Below are 21,368 nucleotides of genomic sequence, written 5' to 3'. Positions count from 1 at the left end.
ATTTTAAAAAGATTAGGAGACCACCTGGGGCTAGATTAAGGGAGTGCAAGTCCTGTTCACACCCTAATCTTGTCAGAGACCCCACCTCTGGAAGAAACAACAACAACAACAAAAAACTTGCATTTAGCATTAGTTTGAAAATTTTTGTTTACATTTTGTTCACTTTTAGACCAGAATCAAGCATAAGGCTGTGACAGAGGCAGTGGCTTGGTGGTTCTTGTTAGTGATATTCTACACTTTTTTGATCATGTAACTCTTAACAGAAAAAATTAGAGAATACACTCCAAATTTTGATCATTTATAAATTATCTACATATTGTTATACTGATCTATTATGTACATTATAAAACATGTATAGGGAAAAAGGAAATTTTAAAAGGATAAGATGTTTAAAAAATCAAAGTTCTACATTACCTCTTGCACTTCCAGGGTTCACCTTGTCCTTCCACTGGCATATGCACACTTCATTTTTTGAAGCCTACTGTTCTAAAACATAGAAATGGCATTTTGCACTGAAAACACACTTACTAAGATCTGAACCATTCACATCTGTTCACTAATGTTCTGGCCATTTACAAGTTTATTTGATATGAATCGTGTGTAGAGTTTTATAAATTATTCAGTGAAAATTATTCATACCAATAGGAAGCATAGTTGATCAATTTTTGTCAAGCTGTATACAGTGATTGGTTCTCATATAGATAAATTTAGAACATGCTATTTTTCACACTGTTCCCTAGAATGACATTTTCTTGTGTTATTTAACTGTGATTGATGGTTCATTTTGCCATACTATTTTAAATTTACTAGAAAAATGACAATCCTACTTGGGATCCTTTTTTGGGAAGTCACTGAAAAGAAAAATAGAGTGAATCCCTTTCAGCTCAGATTGTTTTGAGAAATTAATCATCCTTTAGCTAACTTAACTAACCATAGCACTAATGATCACTATTTCAGTTATTCCTGAAATATGATTGACATATTTTGGACTATTTAAAAATAGATTTTTTTATTTAAAAGGAAGTGATTTTAATGATTTATATTTACATCAGTTTCCTATTACTGATGTAACAAATTACCACAAACTTAATGGTTAAAACAACACAAATACATGTCCACTGAGATTTCCTTCTAGGCCCTTCCCTTCTGGCAGAGAACATGAAAAGTGGTGCAGGCATTAGCATCACCAGGAGGGCTTGTTAAAACAGATTGCTAGGTTGACATCCAGAGCTGCTTATTTCACAGGTCTGGGGTGGGAGGCCCCATTCTGCATTTCTAACCAGTTCCCAGTTGATGCTGTAGGTCTGGGGACCACAGTTTGAGAACTAGGGATTTAGAAAATGCAGTCAGGGTTTAGATTTTTCATGGATGACAGTTCCATGGATCTCTGTGAAGATAAAGAAAGCCTGTTTGGAGAACATATTAACTTTGGAGCTTGAGAGATGGACAACCATGCATCCCATCAGCTACACCATCCTCCTTCAGCGAGAGCTAAGGCTTCCCTATTTTTAAATGGTATTTAAGTTACTGAGCAGTTAATTACACTAAGATCATCTTATCTTCTCAGGAACAGACCTGGTGCCGTGTGCCTTATCTTCTAACTCCATGAGAGGAGCCGCTACAGAAACACGCTGTGAGCTCCAAACAGCTTCCAACTGCTGCGGACAAATTTGAAACAGGAACAACAGAAGCTCTAAGCAGAGCACAGACAACTCAGAATAGCTTTTAAACCCTTTTTGGGGGGAAACAGCTGTCTCCTTTGAAAGCTATTTAAATTATGGGTACATGAGGCTGCTGTGCTTACATTAACTTGCAAAAGCCCATCACTATAAAAGATTAGTTTTTGGGTAAAATGAAGGATCCAAATTTCACTGTAAAAGGATTACTTTATAAAAGTTAAATACAAAGTATCAGATCTGTTCTGAATACATTGTATTTATTCTTAGGCAGTTATTACTGAAGAGGTTTGTGTGTGTACATAATAAATGCATGTATAAAAGAAGGACTTCCTGGCCTTTATTGAAAGTTGCAGAGTATTGGCGGGAAAATCATGATCCCTACCCTGGTCACTTCAGGGGTGAGTAGACCACTCACTTTTGGGGCAGACTTAAGAAAAACATCAGCTCATCAGCCACCATGTTACTCACCAGCCCTGTCACAATCTGGTGTGTATTCTGGGCTTGAGAGAGAGGAGGTGGCCACCACGTCATTAGGACTAGTGGGAAGGATAAGTTAGTAATATGCCATAGGCCTGTATTCCCCTCTAGCAGGTATTTCTGTAGTATCCTATGACTTCATGGCAGTCTAGAATAACTAGCATACTAAAAGAACTGAACTGAGTCTCTCAATATATCGTGACATCAAATATTGTGATAAACACCCTAATGATTTTTCTTAACATTTTATTATGAGATGTTCAAACATACAGCAAAGATGAAAGAATTTTACAAGATTCTACTGTCAGCACTTTACTATGCTTGTTTTATCAGTTATCCAATATTCTATCCATCCATCAATCCATCTTAATTTTTGATGTATTTTGATGAATAAATTGCAGATATCTGTACCCATCCTTTTAAAACTCCTCAGCAATACATATCATTAAAGTTCAATATTTTTCTGTTGTAAAATTTCCATACAATGAAGCGCACAAATATTAACAGTATGTTTGCTAAATAAGCTTAGGCCAATGTATACACTTGTGTAACCCAAACCCTTATCAAGATATAGATCACTACCGTTACCCCAGAGGCAGAAAGTTCCTTCATGCCCCTTCCCAGAGTTAACCACTGGGTTTTTTTTTTTCCACCATATTTGCCTCTTCTAGAACTTCACATAAATGGAATCAGACATTATGTGTTCTCCATGATGATTTTTAAAAGACAAATTCCTAAAAAATTCAGTGTCTCTGAAACAGGGAAAATAATAGTGATAAAGATAACACCTGGGATCAGAGTATGATTCATTCATTGAATAGGTATTATGAGAACCTCTAGTCCGTGGATACAAAGATCAGAAAGACAGCCCCTGCCCTCAAGGCATTCACACTGTCTTGAGGGATACAGCACAAACATCTTGGCCAGAGAGCTGGAGTTGAGACAGTCATCACGTGCCACAGGAGACCTAATCCAGCCTGGGAGCCAGTAGGGAATCATGGGAAATTTAAGGTTTTACCTAGGAACTTGTCACAGGCAGCCAATGCTCTGTGTAGTCCACAAGCCTGGAATCTTATAACTCGAAATGATTTGTCCTTAAAAGGGCAGCTTTACAGTCCTGAGCAGATGTAAGGCAAATCTGCTAAACAAAATAAACCATAAAAGGTACAAATTGAAATTAGGGATGTTTTCTTCTCTAGTTTGAGTTGATACACATTCAAATGTATTTAGCATTGCTTCCAAACATAAAAACACCATGCTTTTCTGTTCCTGGACCACAAGTGGCAGAATTTTTGAAGGGCTCCAAACAGCAACAGCAAAGCTTTAAATCTTCTTGGACTTTGCCTTAGCTTTCTCAAGGCTTATCACACCCATTGTATCTCCAAGTTTAGGCCCTCACCTCCTAACTCCTTTTCACTCGTTACCTTCATATTTTACACACAAATTACAAATGAAAAGTACCTGGATCCCTTGCATACCCACTTTTCCCTATTATCTGTCTTGAAAACTCTATGGCTCTTTTTCAGTGGGGAGTGAGAAGTGGGGAGCCCAAGAAAACCTCGAAATTTGTTTAATCACTCTTTTTCAGCAAAGTATGAGAGGGGTAAGGAAAGTTTGGAGGCTTCCTTTTTACCAACAGGAAAGGAGAAAGCTATATACCAGGTGCCTCTTATTACTATAGATATGATGACCCTTGAAAGAAATTAGTTTCTTTTCCCTGTTATCATCTGAAACAAAAAGGTATATAGCATCTCAATGTAACTAAATGCATTCCCCCTTTTTGGTGTACTCTGTAAGGAGCAAGCCACTGCTGACTAATGACTGGTTCCTGAACTGAATGATGATGGTGAAAGGTAAAGCAACTACTGAGGTGGTCTCCTCTAAACAAAACAAGCCACTGCCTTCATGGCACTTCTACAGTAACAAAGCAGCAATGACACGCTGATTATTTTAAGGAATACTTTCTTCTTGTCCTTCTTGGTCAGCTTCACTCAGCTGAGATCCACAATTCACAAACAGTGCAATAAGAAAATTGGAGCCTGTACATTGGAGTCCTGACTCGTACAGAGACTTGTCTCAGACTGGCTGGATATTTCTGAGAGTAAAGGATAGGTGAATGTATAACTGAATCACTTTGCTGTACACCTGAAACTAACGCAACATTGTAAATCAACTCTACTCCCATATAAAATAAAAATTAAAAAAAAAAAGATAGCGAAGTGTTACACATGAAAGAGGAGAGCAAAGAAGAGCCTCATCATTTAGCTCATGTATGTTATGGGCTGAATGCTTGTGTCCCCCACGACCCCGAGCTTGCAGGTTGCAGCCCTGACTCGCAGTGTGATGGTATCTGGAGTGCAGCCTGTGGAAGTGATTAGGTTTAGATGAGGTCAAGAGGTTCTCTCTCTGCCATGTGAAGACACAGAAGTCTGTACACCAAGAAGAGGTCTCTCACCAGGAACCAAATCTGCCAGCACCTTGATCTTGGACTTCCCAGTGTCTGGAACTGAGAAGTATCTTGTTGTTTAAGCCTAAATATTTAGTCTATGGTATTTCATTGTGGCAGCCCAAGCAGTGTTAAAATTTGTTTCTGAAACAACTTCCATGACCCATCAAGGAACTAAAGTCAGACAGGATATTCCAGAATGCTGTGATCCTAAATACTCGCGCATCCCTTCACTCTTTTGATTCTTAAAGAAACATTTGTCAGACATCTACAAGGTGTCAGGCACTGTGCCAGGAACTTGAAACTGTGGAAACTAGAGCAGAGTCCCTGCCTTATGGAGCTGACATTCAAAAGGGCCAAAGGCATCAAATGATGACAATATAATTAAAACAGGTAAGTGCTATGAAAACAGCACAGGAATGTGGCAGCACAAGAATATGTAAGAGGGGAACCTGACTTGGTCCTTAAAGTGTGAGCTGGCTTCCCCGAGGAAGTGACATTTGAGCTGAGATCTGAAGGCCTCAGTAAGAGTTACTGCGTGAACCAGGGGAGAGTGCAGGGTTCAGTGCAGCGGGACTCCACATGGGTAAGGCTGGGAGGCTAGAGAGTACAGAAGTCCCCACGGCAGTGGCTGGGCAGGGCAGTTTTAGCTGGAGATGACAACAAGGGAGACAGGACCTGGATCGTTTCATCTAGAGAAATGATAGGAATATGAAGAATGGATTGAAGGCAGATGAGAATTTTGATAAATCCTATTTTATCCTCAATTTCTACTTCAAAATCACATATACTCATCTGGAGAAAAAGTTCCCTACTGGAAACTAAACGCTGAAGGGATTAAGCTGGGACCAGCCTTTGGGGACTGGGAGGCACTGCAGCTAGCAGACCTCCCTCCGGCCCCTCCCCCGTCACACCATGAGAAATGCTCTCTACTCCCCTCTGCCGACGGGTTACAATGACACTTCATCAGATGATGTGTCAAACCCCTTTTATGAATTCTAGAGTTCAGGATATTCACTTTTATACTGAATTTCTAAAAAAATTTCTAAAACAGGAGTGTTTTAGAAGCATTATATGGCAACTGCTCCCTTACTTGGTGGTCCTCATCAGGCAACCTCAACTATCCCTAGAGTCAGGAAGCACCTGAGAATTTAATGTGTAAACCAACAGTGTAGCTAATATGATTTCAGTCTCCTAACAGAAACAAGCAGTATGAAATCAAAAGCAGATATAAAAAACTCAAAATGCACAAACACCCAGATCATTTAGCTTGGGGGTAAGCATGACCTGAAGGTACATAATTACAACAGAAAGTATTGATGTACTGAATTTACCAAAACAGTTTATACTCAGTAGGGAAAAGTTTATTTCATTTGAGAACAACCTTTAAAAAACAAAATGCTTTGTAGTTAACCTATCTAGAAAATTCACTTATCTGGAACTCCTCTTGACCAAACAAAATGGATAAATGAAGAACTGTTCTACCTACAAAGTTATCAGGTGAAGTCACTAATAGTCAAAGTAGTGTGCTGAATGTTTTACCAACAAAAAGACTAATAGACTAATCTACCACAAAAAGCAAAGTGCTACTAACCCTAACCCAACCACAAGAGAAGATCAGAAAAATGGACTTAAAAAAAATTTATTCCAATCAGAAATACCAAAAGAAACACGTTAACTCTGAAACATTTAACAGATTTCATTTAAACTCATATAGTCACAAAACTCAAAATATCAAACAAAAACAACCACTTTTAATAATGAAACTTTAAAAAAGGAAACATGTAGACTCCTCCACAATTTGGGAGCCATTTAGGCAAGCAAATATTCACTATTAGGCAAAAAGACAGCATTAAAAACTAAAAATCCTCAGATTTAAGGGGAATGCCTATTCAAGTCTTTGATACACATTTATAAGCACATGAGAAAACAAAGACTATTTTAAAAGAAACCAAGTCTGAGTGCTTACCCTTTCTTTAAATGTGATCTCCCACCTCGCTTCCATCTTGACTGCATGCCCCTCACATGACAGTACTTCATCTACACTGAACAGTGTTGGTCAACATGATTGGCTTACCATGAAGCCCTCCAGTACCACCCATTATCCTCTTATTAAGGTTTGTACAGCCTTATAACTGAGTATCACCACTGTAATCAAGCCAGGGAATTTCAGGTCTCCAAAGATGATTATATATGCACAATTCTGTCTCATTGCACAGTTCGTAATATATAGCAGGTGATTATATAACCAACCATAGAGTAAGATGAATATTGACTATTGAGACAAAAGCATCAACTTTGTCTCCAACCATAAATGAAACAAAGACACATACATTTGCCACCATATAGAGGCTGTGTTTACTCTGTAGTACAGTCCTGAGGGCTCATACCACTCTAAGGGTGTTAAGTATAGAATCCATAACATATTTCTGGTGGCATCAGAATGAAGTATAGGAGGCAAGACCAGAAGTGCCCTGTGCTCATGAGCTGTCTGTGCCACGTATGTAACAGAAAGGCCACTTTTAAAGCTTTGCAGATAAAAGTTATTCACTCATGTTTGCCTTTTCAAAATTATTACCATACTAGTTCACGCTGAAGGCAAAAACAATAGTTAGAATCTCTTCCTTACTAATAACACATTTTGATTTCTTTTAAATTTCAGACAAAGCTGTTGGCTACCACAAGTTCTGTTGAGTTTTTTGTCAAATTTAAGAAAATATAGGACAACATAAAACCAACCCTGGTAACGTTATTTGCAGTTTGGTCTTCAAAAGCTGTAAAAAGTGACAAAGAAATCAAAAAAATATGAGTTAAAACCATTAAAAAATATTTGTTTGTAAATGCCACGTTTGAGATAGCAGAAAAGGAAGCATCCTCCTTCAAATTCTCACTTCACTTGTATTTCACAAAAGTGCTTTAGAATTTAGATGTCTATCACCTACATGGAGTGTATAGGCAAAAGGAAGCCCTGTGGAACTGAAGGCCAGTGGAGTCTACTCCCAGGGTCAGCGTGTGACCCCAGGCTAACTCACCAGCCACATGCTGAGCACTCAGATATGCCCAGAAGTGCTGGACACACACGTGAGCGAGGGGGTCAGGCACCACAGTGCCTTTGCCACTCATTCCTGAAACTCAACCCACTTGAAATCCTGACTCTATTCCATAGGCCAAAGGATGCTACTCTCATTTATTTCGTGTCAAATTCTCGTTTTCTCAAATCCTTACATCTGCATCTTGGTTTCTAGAATTAACTGCCATTTCCAGCACAACGCTGTCAAACAGAGCCTTTGTAAAGCTAGTGAGCTTCATGACTGCCTGGCAAATGCTCGACAACGCCTCCTAATCCTTCACAGCTGGAAGGAGGACGTTCCTGTCATTTGACCAGCCACCCTGCACTGAGAGGTAAACATCTTTTTTGGACTATCTGTCCAGAAACTGAGTAAACTACCATTGAGACCCTGACTTTATTTTGGTCAGCATGTGCACATATTCACATGCAATTACCCAGAATGATGAAAGACTGGTAATAAAACCCATGTGCTCTGCTCCATGTCAGATGCTGGAAGGTAATCTTAACTACATACTTACAGATGTGGATTTTTAAAAGATTGATAAACCACTTTTCTAGGATGTCTCGTATGTTGTGTTAGTTATTCAACTGGTGTATGAGTCACTTTGCCTTATTTATCTGGGAAAAAGTATTTTAAAATCTGATTCCTTTGACAAGTAAGTTTTTGTCTGTTAGGTAAGGGATAAGTATACTATCCACCAATCACCAACTTCTAGAATTTAAAACTAACCCTTCAAATATCTTTTATTTAGGTTTTATCCTCTCAAACTGTCTTACTGTTTAAATGATAAAATGGTAAAATTGGGTTCCCAAAACGTAAAGATCATAAAAGAAGTCTCTATTTCCAAGAGTAAAATAAAAAAGACAGCTTAACACTGTGGGGTGAAAGCTATCCTGAGTTTTTTTCCCCTTCCCCAGAACACTTAGAAACCAGAAAAAAAATCTAAGGTTCTATTAATAGACTTCCAAAATAAAATTTTATGGAAGCATTATGTTGTTTTTTTAAAGAGAGTTTCAAGAGAACAGGATACTTGACTATGACAAACTACTACTCAAAGGAAAAAATACCAAAACTCCAAAGCTCTTCACTAAGTTGGCAAGAACAATTCAAAGAAGCTGAGCTAAACTGAATTGGATCTGTAATGCAATTACAGGTTTCCCCCGAATTCCTGTGGAACCTTTTGTAAGCCGAAATGGCATAGAGTGAGGAAGCAATCACCTTTTCTTGTAAAAGCAAAAATCATCTTCGTATTTCTTTTGGTTAGTGAAAACAGGTACTAATATAGGTCTTTTGTAAAAGCGAAGTGGCATAAAGGAAACTCTGGAGAAGCGGGGGATACCTGTAATATGAACCTTCTTAATGGGATGAAACACCTTTAACAAAATTTAAGTCTCCACATTTTTTGACAACGAAATAGTGAAATTAATATAAAAATATTTTGGGAAGGTTTAAGGTCATATTGAGAAATACAGAGAAAACTTTCTACCCTAGAAAGCAAAATGGGAGATGTCATTAGTTGCTTTAGTCTACCACGTCTAAAGAGAATTAATTTGGATAATGACCATCCCAACAGGTGCTTAGTTTCAAAACGAATACAATTTATCATGAAAATCCTACACATAATAAGCTGCTTTTCTTCTCTCTTCTGCTCCTTTGTCCTACCATGTATATATTTAAGTTAACAAAAACTACCCTTTGTAACTCCTCCTAAAAGCAGAGAAGAAATGGAGTAATAGAAGTAAGCCTGAGAAATCATGGGACCCTAAGAGCCTTTTCTCTGACTGGTCATGGCCACTTATGCTTCAATACAGAAGACTTTTGGAAAAAAGAATCATGTAACTTGGCTGGTAGTTTCCTTGTCAAAAGCCATCAGATAGACAGCTATTAACCAGGCAATTAGCCTAAAGTTCTCAGATAATGACTAAAAAAATACAAACAGAACACCCTCCCCCAAAAAAACTCCCAAAAACCTTAAATTTTCCTACTGAAACCTTTTATTCTGCATTTGTTGGTGCTTAAGAAAAACAGCTTTGCCCGTAATTCATTGTGCCCTGGACTTATAACACCAACTTGTATTGGCCAATTAGAAACAAGGCCAAACTGCATTCTTCTTAGGTCTATTCAGTTGATTAATGGCACTTAACTCATTTCTTTCATATAATCTTTAACAAGAACTCGTAAGTCGCATTAATTATGCCCCAAGAGATGAGGGACCGATGGTAATTCAGATGGGCACCTCTGAAAAGATTTGTCAGCTTCCTGTCCCGTTCTAGCCAGATTTTTTGGAAAACCTTAGGGAAAGACTGAAATTCCCCACCAATCTGAGATTGCATGCGAGTTTTTACAACATTAACTGGAAAAAACAAGATTCCCAACATGGCACCCAACAGGCCCCCGCAGATAAAATCATTGACCAAATGAGCACTGTGGGTTGTTGCCGTGGGCAGGTGCTCCTTGATGGGACCTCGAAGGCCAAAAAAAAGGACATTGCTGAATCCGTTACGGAAAAGAACAGGCACCAAGCCTCGATAATACTCTCTAATTCCATGGCATTTCAATGCTTTGAAAGCCTGATAAGTGTTTGTAAATTTGTCATGATGCTTGTGGTCTTGAAGCAATGTTTGAACTCTTTCCAATGGAGTGAAAATTGCTTCTGTCGTTCCTGCAAGTACTGCGGCCAGGCTACGGGTTGCAAACTCTGGGGTACTGATATGCTTACGGAGAAGGCAAGATAAATCCTCATACAGACCAAACATAAGTGCCAGTGTAGTCGTCTTCTGCATTAAAGGGGGAAGGATTCCGCGATACAAGTTTCGAAATCCATCCCTCCTCAACTGAAGTACTGCATCCCGGGTTTTGATTCCATACAGCTGTTGCCGAAAGAGGACCTTCTGAATGGGAAATGTGATGGCTATATTGTTGAAAGCCGCACAGCAGCCACACAAGTAATGCCTCATTTCACTAACATTTGCAATATGAGGTGCTATATCTTGCTTTGAAGATGTTAGGATTGGTGGCCTCTTCTCATGAGCTTCTGAATCCATCGTGTTGCTTAAGATCTTCTTCAGGAAGGATTTTTTTAACCTACAAATAATAAAATGATAATAGGTAAACCTTTATATACAGTGCTAAACATATGAAAATTTCCCCTAATCCTTCCTCCAATTTCCGGACTCTATTACATTTTTCCCTTTTAAACTAGAACAGTATTTCTTCAAGTATTTTTGGAGGTCCTGAGGTCCTTTCAGCAGTCCAGGAGGTCCTCCCCTTTCCAACTACATATCCATGTGAGGCTAGATTTTCTGCATATACTTCAACTAAAACAATTTATCACAACAGAACAAATGCAGAGGTAGATATGAGACTCCACCAACCTTTTAAGTCAGACATTAAACAGACTTACAAAACTGTAAAACATACTTATTAATTTTTTAGGGGGGAAATAATTATTTTTCATGAAAATGTGTTGATTATATTAACATGTAATGGGTTTATCATTGTTAAAGTGAATTAATAAATATTTTAAAATTTTGTTTTTATTTCTAAGACCATGAATATTAATCCATACAAATAAAGGCTCTTTGGGGTCCACAAAAATTTTTTAAGTGTAAAGCGGTCCTGAGACCAAAATATTTGAGAACCACTGGACTAGTTCATATGTAATGCCTACACTACATAATGGTACATGCTATTATCCTTCTGAAACAAAGTCCTCTCATGAGAAATAAAATAGCAAGACATACATTCAGTCATTCTGTTCACTAACACTTACTTAGTATCTACTGTAAACTAGGCCCTCTGCTAAGTGCTAGAGATTCAAAGACAAGGAACTTGCAATCTAACAGAAGGCTCTGTCAAGGTACACAATCACTCCACAGTGTAATACCTTCTATGATAAATATATACTATGGGAACACAGGTAAGGGACAGTGAGCATATACTTTGTGAGGTGGAGGCTGGGAGAACAGGGTCAAGGAAGGCCTGCAGGTATATACTAAGCACAATTTTCACATATTTAATGCTCAAAACAACTCCATAAAGTAAACATTATTTTCCCAGTTTTACAAATGGAAAAACCAATACTCATCTTCATCCAAGGTACAGTTAGTAACTGGTGGAGCTGGCATCTTGAAATGAAGTCTGCCTCCAGAGTTCATGTTCCTGCTGTCATACCACAGATGGCAATGACTTTGGGAGGCTGCCCTGGGACAAAGAGTGGCCGTACCAGACCATGCTGAAAAAGATTTGAAGCCTAAATACACAGGCTTAGCCCACTGAGTGGAATGAAGGCAAGGTCCTACCCCTAGAATACATCTGCTTTCTAAAATGGCAAGATCATTCCTTGCCAGTCATCTATAACCTGATTAAAAACAAGAAAAGCACTTAACAGACACTTTCCAAAGAAGATGTACAAATGGTCAACGGACATATGAAAAGATGCTCAACATCACTTATTATCAGAGAAATGCAAATGAAAACCTCATACCCATTAGGACAGCTACTATTAAAAAAAAATAAAAGAAAATAACAAGTGTTAGTGGGGATGTAAAATGGTGCAACCACTATGGAAAAACAGTATGGCAGTTCTTCAAAAAATTAAAAATAGAACTACCATATGATATCATCACCAATCCCACTTCTGGGTATATATCCAAAAGAATTTATTGTAGGGTCTCCAAGAGATATTTGTACATCCAAGTTCACAGCAGAACTATTCACAAATAGCCAAGAGGTGAAAGCACCCCAAGTGTCCACTGATGAACGAGTGGATAAACAAAACACGGTATGTACGTACAACAGAGTATTATGTGGCCTTAAAAAGGAAGGAAATCCTGTCACGTGCTGCAACACGGATGAACCTTGAGGACAAGTGAAATGAGCCAGTCACACAATGGCAAATACCGTGTAAGTCCACTTATATGAGGAACCTCGTCAAATTCAGAGAGATGAGTAGTGGTTAGCAGGGTTGGGGGAGGTGGGAACAGACTTATTGTTTAATGGGTATAGTTTCAGTTCTGCAAGATGAAAAATTTCCGGAGATCTGTTTCATAACAATGTAAATATACTTAATGTTACTGAACTTACACTTAAAATTGGTTAAGATGGTAAATCTTACGATTTTTTATTTTTAGTTTTTTTTTAAATTTATTAATTTTTTTTTGGCTGTGTTGGGTCTTCATTGCTGCGCGTGGACTTTTCCTAGTTGCAGCGAGCAGGGGCTACTCTTTATTGTGGTGCGCGGGCTTCTCATTGCGGTGGTTTCTCTTGCTGTGGAGCACGGGCTCTAGGGCACACGGGCTTCAGTAGTTGTGGTGCGTGGGATCAGTAGTTGTGCCTCGCGGGCTGTAGGGCGCAGGCTCAGTAGTTGTGGCGCACGGGCTTAGTTGCTCCACGGCATGTGGGATCTTCCCAGCCCAGGGCTCGAACTCGTGTCCCCTGCATTGGCAGGCAGACTCCCAACCACTGCGCCACCAGGAAAGTCCCTGATTTTTTTTTTTTAACCACAGTTTCAATTATAAATAAATAAGAACAAAATAAGTCAGGTAAACCATCTAGCTCTTTGACTTATGACAAAAACAAACAAAAAACAAGTTCCTTTTTTTCCCCCTCCCCATACACACACGCTGCTGTAAACCGCTAAGCATCAGGACAAAAGGTGTTAAAGAGAAATGTCATCATGTGAAGGTAGAGCAGAGTGAGGCACATAATCAGAAAGCATCAGTTCTTGAGGAACTTATATGTGCAGGAGCCACAGACATGTAACATAAAATATGGAACACACATACACGACTCTAATTTTCCTTCTAGAAATATAGCCTAGGGAAATAATTATTAACAAGAGAGGTAGACAAAGACTCAACTATAGGACAATTACAATGCTCTTAACAGAAATAGGGAGTAAAAATTAAATGCGCAACAGTAAGGGACACACTGCATAAATTAAGATGTAGCCACCTGATGGGATGTCATATAGGTACTAAAAATAAAGGAGTATTTATATTTAAGGTTCAGTATATTAATTTTGAATTTTTAATAGTATTAATGAAGTTTCAGATAGCAGTGAGTCCTTTTTTTGATCAATAAAGTGTTACAGAAGAAAAAATAAAGGAGAATATTTTTACTGACATGGCACAATCCTGTTTTTATCAATATACATATAGAAAAGCCAAAATAAGTAGTTTACATTTTCTAATTTCATAATAGTGCTGTATTTTCCTTTTCTATATTTTTCAAGTTGAATTTGTCTCAATTTACTCTGTTTTCAAAAGTTGGAGACTGAAAAAACTAAGGTCTAATCAGGACAAGGCCAACAGTGACAGAAGGATGTGACAAAGTTCCCAAGTGAACAAAGGCAAATTGCTGTACCTCTCTGAGGCTGTTTCCACAGTTTTAACGGGCCAATGCCACCCACCCTGCACACTGGGGCAGAAGTCAGCTGAAGAGTACAGTGCACCAGGTCCCACTGCTGTTCTGGGGACACAGTGGGCACTGTACTGTTTGTTGTATTTGCTTCATTCAGACTTACAGGATAACATTATCAAGAAGACTTTCATTTACTTTTGTTGGGAATTTCTTCTTCTTTGCCTGCTTTTACACTGGCCTCCTCAGTATACTAAGAGATTTTAATTCAACCAACTTATTCAACTCCTTAACGTTCAGAGATTAGAGATAAAAGGACGCTGGCCTCGGGAGATACGACATGCAAACAATTGGACCACAGTGTGGTAAATGCAACCACAGAAATACATAGAAGGTATAAAGGCCCCACAGAGGAAGGGGTCATTAATTAGCTGTCTGGAGGGAAAGACAGAGGGGTCTGAGGGCTCTGAAAGGTGAATAGGACTCTGGATGCACCTAAGGGTGAGGCACATTTTAGCCAAAGGCAGCACAGGCTAAGGTGTAGGCCCCGTGTCAAAGGAGCAGCGGCATCACATCCCTGAGAAGGGTGTCTGGCTGGAGCTTTAATGTGGGTGCGAGATGGATGGGTGGCAGACAATGATGGAAAAGCAGGCTAGGACCTGCATTACCAGAGACCCTAAGGATGATCCCAAGACCCTCTGATGCTACTATGTACTATTTTTTTCCTTTCTCATGTGAAGCTAATAGAAACATTATTTTCCTAAGCATGTTACACCTAGATCTGTGTGCCTTTTCCTAGAAGACAGACTACATTAAGAAGAAAATGTAACATCTGTACACTCCAGCCCAATGCCTCTTTGTTTGCAGTTGGAGCTGGCTTGCTATCACATTTCTATTAGAAAAGATAAACATGCCCTCAGTTGAGAAGAATTATGCCTGGAAACTACTGCAGGCCTGAAGTCTGCCATAAGGAAGGTAATAAAAGGGGTCAGGAATCTTCTCCCCGCTATCACCTGTAGAACTAGACAGCACCAGAGCCCCAACCTTTCACTGTCCACCCCCAACACCAGGGCAGCCACACTATCCCTGGGCACCAAAACTCTGTGTTCATTTGAATAAACCTCACCTTTGGCAGAGGCTGGAGGAGTGGGACTTGTCTCTAAATGCTGCTTAGCACTATCATGATGGGGAATAAAGGGACAGTAAAAAAACTGTCCCCTGACATTCTAAAAATTTGTTCCACTGCAATTTAAATCATCAAAGGAAGGTCTGGCTCAGAGAGAGGAATTATTTCTAACTTTGGCAGGTATTAAAGCAGTTAGATTATGAAGTCACCAATATGCTTCACCAAGAGGCCAGAATCCTTGGAGCTGGGCTGCTCGTAGATCCAATAAAACAACAAATGAATCATTTAAACAAAAATTCACAAAAGAAATGTATATTACTTTAGAAAAAGTTACACATTAAATTTACACATTAAAAATACATTTAACAGAGCAGGACTTCCCTGGTGGCATAGTGGTTAAGAATCCACCTGCCAATGCAGGAGACACAGGTTTGAGCCCTGGTCCGGGAAGATTCCACATGCCGCGGAGCAACTAAGCCTGTGCGCCACAACTACTGAGCCCGCGAGCCACAACTACTGAGCCCGTGTGCCTCAACTACTGAAGCCCACACGCCTAGAGCCCGTGCTCCCAACAAGAGACGCCACAATGAGAAGCCTGTGCACCACAACAAAGAGTAGCCCCCACTCGCAGCAACAAGAGAAAAGCCCGCGTACAGCAACGAAGACCCAACGCAGCCAAAAATAAAATAAATAAAATAAAATAAATTTATATTAAAAAAAAAAAAAAGAATCCGCCTGCCAATGCAGGGGACACGGGTTTGAGCCGTTCCAGGAAGACCCCACATGCCACGGAGCAACTAAGCCCGCTCACCTAGAGCCCGTGCTCTGCAACAAGAGAAGCCACCGCAATGAGAAGCCCACGAACCGCAATGAAGAGTAGACACCGCTCGCTGCAACTAGAAAAAGCCCGTGCGCAGCAGCAAAGATCCAACGCAGCCAAAAATAAATACATTAAAAAAAAAAAAAGAAATAATGCTATTTGCAGCAACATGGATGACCCTAGAGATTATCAAACTAAGTGAAGCAAGTCAGAAAGAGAAAGACAAATACCATTTGATAACACTTATACGTGGAATCTAAAATATGATACAAATGAACTTGAACTTATCTTCCAAATAGAAACAGACTCACAGACATAGAGAACAGACTTATGGTTGCCAAGGGGAAGTGGGTTGGGAGAGGGATGGAGTGGGTGTTTAGGATTAGCAGATGCAAATTATTATATAGAGAATGGATAAACAACAAGGTCCTACTCTATGGCACAGGGAACTATATTCAATATCCTGTGATAAACCATAATGGAAAAGAATATGAAAAAGAATGCATATATGTATAACTGAATCACTATGCTGTACAGCAGAAATGAACACAACACTGTAAATCAACCATGCTTCAATAAAATAAACTAAAAAAAGACATTTAAAAAAGATGTATATTTTTTTAAGAGGAAAATAAAATTGTAAATTAATTAAATACACATACATCCTCTCCTCCAGGCTCACGGTCCCAACCCAGGTCCTCTTCATCTCCTGCCTGACTACTGCCAAAGGCTCCTTACCTAGTAAGTCTGACTCTAGTCACACACTCCATCCCATCCCCACCAACCTATACATCATTTAAAAAATACACAAAAAGAACACACCACTAAGTGAAAAAGGTGTACAACAATGTGCTTAAAAACCTGCTAACAACAGCAGATATCACAATGCTTTGAATGGTTTTGTAGTATTCTATTGAATGGATATATTACATGTAATTTACTCTATCTCCTATTTATGGTCACTGTTTTTTCCTTTTTTCCTTTTAAACAATGCTGCAACGGGCAACTCTGTACCTACACCTGGTGAACTCTCACAAGTTTATCTGTAGGGTAAATCTTTAGAATGGACTGCTGGCTCAAACAGTAATACATTTTATTTATTTATTTTTTTAATTTAATTTTTTTATTTTTGGCTGCGTTGGGTCTTCGTTGCTGCATGCGGGCTTTCTCTAGTTGTGGCAAGTGGGGGCTACTCTTCGTTGCGGTGTGCGGGCTTCTCACTGCAGTGGCTTCTCTTGTTGTGGAGCATGGGCTCTAGGCGTGCAGGCTTCACTAGTTGTGGCACGCGGGCTCAGTAGTTGTGGCTCATGGGCTTAGTTGCTCCGTGGCATGTGGGAACTTCCTGGACCAGGGCTTGAACCCATGTCCCCTGCATTGGCAGGAGGATTCTTAACCACTGTGCCACCAGGGAAGCCCAGGAATACATTTTAATTTGATAGCTACGGCCAATTGCCCCCAGAAAACTTACTGTGATTTATATTTCCATTAAGTGTATGCCAGTCCCAGTTGCCCTACCATTTCCAGCACCAGGTATTAAACAGTAATTTCTGGGGCTTCCCTGGTGGCACAGTGGTTAAGAATCTGCCTGCAAATGTGGGGGACATGGGTTCGAGCCCTGGTCTGGGAAGATCCCACATGCCACGGAGCAACTAAGCCGTGTGCACCACAACTACTGAGCCTGCGCTCTGCAACAAGAGAAGCCACCGCAGTGAGTAGCCCATGCACCGCAGCAAAGAGTGGCCCCTACTCGCCACAACTGTAGAAAGCCCAGGCGCAGCAATGAAGACCCAACGCAGACAGACAGACAGACATACATATATACATACATAAATAAAATTCAGCGTTTTTCATTTTTATTCACCATTTGAGTTTCTTTTAGTACTGTAAAATTTCACATTATCCATTTTTCTGTAGGCACTTTTTTTCCTTGTTGATTTGGAAAATTTCTTTGTGCATGAAGAAAATCAATCCTAGTTATATTAATCAAGTTGTGGCATATACTTTCCCTACTTTGTATCATTTTTGTGATGCTGAAGTTCCTAATATGGATATGAAATCTACTGATCTTGGCTTCTAGGTTTTGTGTCCTTCATAGAAGGCCTTCGTTATTCTAAAATCATAAATAAGTAATCCATGCTTCCTTCTACAACTTCTATGGTTTCATTTACCATCTGTATTTTAATTTCTCTGGAATTTCAGTATAAGGAATGAAGCAAAGATAAGAGATTGCCTAGAAACTGACTGATGAGCCTTCTTTTCCTCACTGGTTAGCATCATCTAAATACTCACAAACATCTGCATTTATTTCTGCACTCCACTCTGTTCCACAATAGCCTGGTATTTCTTCTCTAGGTCCAACTGATTTTAACCTACTGTAGCATCAGAATAGATTTCATCATCTAGTAGGGCTTTCCCTTTTACTCTTGTCAGAATCACCAGTTTTCCAGGCTCTCACACTTTTCCAGGTAAATTTTAGTGTATTTTTGTCATATTCCTCCCAAAAATCTTGGTATTTTATAGCAGAAGTGACTTTATAAATTTAAAGTACTGTCACTTTTTCAAAATTGAACCTTAAAAAAAAAATTGTACCTTACTTTACAAGGATGTGATATCTTCCTGTTTGTTTCTTTTTACAAACCTTAGCATTTAAAATTTTTTCATGTAGACCTTCAAAGGTATTTTACCTTTTCAGTCCCTATTATGAAAGGGTTCTTTTCTTCCAATTAATTTTCTAACTGCTTTTTGTCTGCATATGAAAAAGCTACCAATTCCTGTGTATTAAAGTTAGAAGCAGCCAATAGTCCTCTATTTCTCAGTTTTTTGGTGGATTTGCTTGTTTCTACTATATATCACAAATAATTCTGCCTTCTCCTTTATAGTATGCATCCTTTCTTCTTATTGGATTGGCATATACCTCCTGAACAAAATTAAATTATGGTAATAGTAAACATCCTTATACTTTGACATCTGTGACAACTCCACAGGGATTAACTGTGAAGCATGACACCAGCTTTTGGTTTGAGGAGGAAGTTCTTGTCATCTGAGTGTTCATAATCCAAGTCCTAGCAGTTTCAAGTTTACAGAGGGAAACAAGTCATCATGACACAAAAATATTCACTAATCAATTGGCCCATATAAAATTTGTTCCCTCTCAAGTAATATTCCCTGTTTGCCATCTATCCCTGCCCATCTTTAGGACTATTCTGCAAACATGAAGTGGAGCATGTCTTCCCAGTACTATCATATAATTTCATCTGACAAATTACACTATAACTCCCAAAACTTCATTCTGCATTCATTCTAAGAATCAGTATATCTGCAATTATAATTGAAGCCCCTGCCCCCTGTTACTTACTAGGAAATTGTGTTTCCCATTAAAAATGGATTCCATTTTTCTAGTACTAATGGTCAACTGATAATAAGGGTCTCCTAGAATTTCCAAACACAGGAGGGATATACATTGATTCCTGTTTTACTACCACCTCCACCCCTTTCCACTGCCACTAAGTCAGGAATCTATCTTGAACTTTGGTCAGATGCTTTTACGGAGCTACTAAGAAGATCATACGGATACTGGAAACAGAGCCAGTGTAACATTTAACAGATACAGTTAATTGCCTGGGTTCAAATTCTGGCTCCGCTACAAATCTATTGTGTGACCTTCAGCAAGTTACTCAATGTCTCTGTGGCTTAGTTTCCTCGTTTATAAAATAAGAATGTTACCTACCTCATAGGCCAGCCAATTAACTGAATTAATACATGTGAAGCACCCAGGAAAGTAGTCTACAGCACAGTAGGTGGCTCAACAAGGATAAACTATTATTATTGTTCTTTTCTGATGTATTTATTTGGTGTATACATTTGTGTATTTCTTGCCCTTGCAATATGGAGGTGAATCCTACTTGGCCACAGTGAAATATTCCTTTAATGTATCACTAAATACAGTTTGCTAACATTTTATTTTAAAATTTTAAAATTTCACATCACTATTCATAACATACCAAGTTTCCAATTTCAGTACTATCTTCATGTCAAGTTCAGGTGTCAATGTCCCACTGGCTTTGTAAAAGAAATCTGTCATTTTTCCTTCTTTAAGCTGGTGAACAATTTAAATCTTATAATTATCTTTTTCTTGAAAGTTAAAAGAATTCACCTGAAACACCATCTGGGACTGGTGTTTTGGGGGATGGTAGCTTTTTGATAACTTTCTCAATTTCTTCCATTGTTAGGTCTGTTAGGTTCTCTCTTCTGGAGTCAACTTTGATAACTGGATTTCCTTTAAGAAAAAAAAAAAGTCTGGTTTATTTATATAGTCTTATAAAGCACTTGTTGTTTTAAAAAAACACTTCTAATCTTGTGTGCCTATATTCCCTTTTTTCTTGAGCAGGGTAGTCAGTTTACCTAATTCACATTCCTCTCATCCCAGCAAAGAACCAGTTCTTAAATTTACCAATTTTACTATTTTTCAGTTTTTAAATTTGTTTTTCCTCTTTATCATCTCATTTCTCCTGCTTTGTCTGGGTTTATTTTCTTCTAATTTACTGAAGGGAAATTTCTTATTTTTATTTATTCTTTGTTTCATAATTTGAGTGTTTAAGACTATGTATTTTGCTTTAAGCAAAACCTTCACTATTACTTTTTAAGACAGTCCATGGAGAGTTTTGGTCTAATTGGCAGTCACCTTACCATCTGTACCATCTAGTGTTTCTTCACCACACTGGCTTTGACCTGGGGTGATATGCACCCTTTCCAGAGTCCAAGCCTGTTTAGGCTTCGTGCATCGCAGCATATCCTTAATTTATGCTCAGGAGAAGAGCATCTTTCTCGTGGCCCACAGGAAAGATCCTGCAGGGATGGACCCTGATATCTGGCAACTAGCCTCCAGTCTTAAAAGGTTTGATGACAAGTACACCTTGAGGTTGACCTTCATCAGTGGCAGAACAAAGCAGCAGCAGGCAGCCAAGTTCACCAAGTCCATTGCTAAGTTTTTTGACCACAGCAGGACACTGGTCATGATGCATACGAGCCTGAAGTATCCAGGCTCCATAACAGTCCCACCCCAGAAAGAAAAATAAACTAGCCACTTCTAAAAGCAGCCATCTTTCTGCTGAATCATGCTGAAATACAGGGTGAGGGGGAAAGAAACTGAGATCTTAAAATGAAGAAAGAAAGAAATGTTAAAAATGTCCCTGTTTTGTTCTGAACTTTTAGTCCAGCCAGGAAAAACAGGATTTTCCAGCACAGATATGAGAAGTTGTAGCTCTGATATCTAGGTGGGAACTCCCTAACCTGCTGCTCCCATTGTTTTGACGTGCTTTTCTAGAAGAGCATTTTTCCTAAAAGCTGTATAGACTTCCTCAACACCTGAATTACTTCATGTAGTATTAGC

General features: G+C 39.0%; 3 protein-coding genes and 1 long non-coding RNA gene across 6 annotated transcripts in view; 2 read left to right on the top strand and 2 right to left on the bottom strand.

The window, feature by feature from the left end:
* The window catches only part of DCAF10 (DDB1 and CUL4 associated factor 10), a 57,666-nt gene extending 48,570 nt beyond the window's left edge, over positions 1 to 9,096 (top strand). Inside the window, exon 8 of the mRNA XM_082468672.1 lies at positions 1,568 to 9,096. Coding sequence (XP_082324798.1) covers positions 1,568 to 1,609 — 42 coding nt within the window. The 3' untranslated portion in view covers positions 1,610 to 9,096. The remainder of the gene's footprint in view (positions 1 to 1,567) is intronic.
* Positions 1 to 21,368, top strand: part of LOC309663979 — a 141,282-nt gene that overhangs the window by 56,375 nt on the left and 63,539 nt on the right. The gene's annotated exons all lie outside the window — the stretch shown is intronic.
* Positions 6,229 to 20,255, bottom strand: SLC25A51 (solute carrier family 25 member 51). Of its 2 annotated transcripts, none has more exons than XM_082468752.1 (2): positions 20,133 to 20,255; positions 6,229 to 10,757 (listed from the first exon to the last, which is right to left on the bottom strand). In XM_082468752.1, the coding sequence occupies exon 2, from the start codon at positions 10,715 to 10,717 to the stop codon at positions 9,827 to 9,829; it is 891 nt and encodes a 296-aa protein (XP_082324878.1). In that variant the 5' UTR covers positions 10,718 to 10,757; positions 20,133 to 20,255; the 3' UTR covers positions 6,229 to 9,826. The 2 variants fall into 2 exon arrangements, with proteins under 2 accessions (XP_082324878.1, XP_082324877.1); XM_082468751.1 differs by lacking the exon at positions 20,133 to 20,255 and adding an exon at positions 19,981 to 20,126.
* The window catches only part of SHB (SH2 domain containing adaptor protein B), a 148,289-nt gene continuing 147,048 nt past the window's right edge, over positions 20,128 to 21,368 (bottom strand). For both annotated transcript variants that reach the window (XM_082468686.1, XM_082468685.1), the window contains exon 7: positions 20,128 to 20,255. The gene's annotated coding sequence lies outside the window, so the exon portion shown is untranslated. The remainder of the gene's footprint in view (positions 20,256 to 21,368) is intronic.

The sequence above is a fragment of the Balaenoptera physalus genome (assembly GCF_965194825.1).
Source record: "Balaenoptera physalus genome assembly, chromosome: 7".
Taxonomy (NCBI): Eukaryota; Metazoa; Chordata; class Mammalia; order Artiodactyla; family Balaenopteridae; genus Balaenoptera; species Balaenoptera physalus.
Note: the sequence above shows the minus strand (reverse complement) of the source record. Positions and strands in the feature narration are given on the sequence as shown.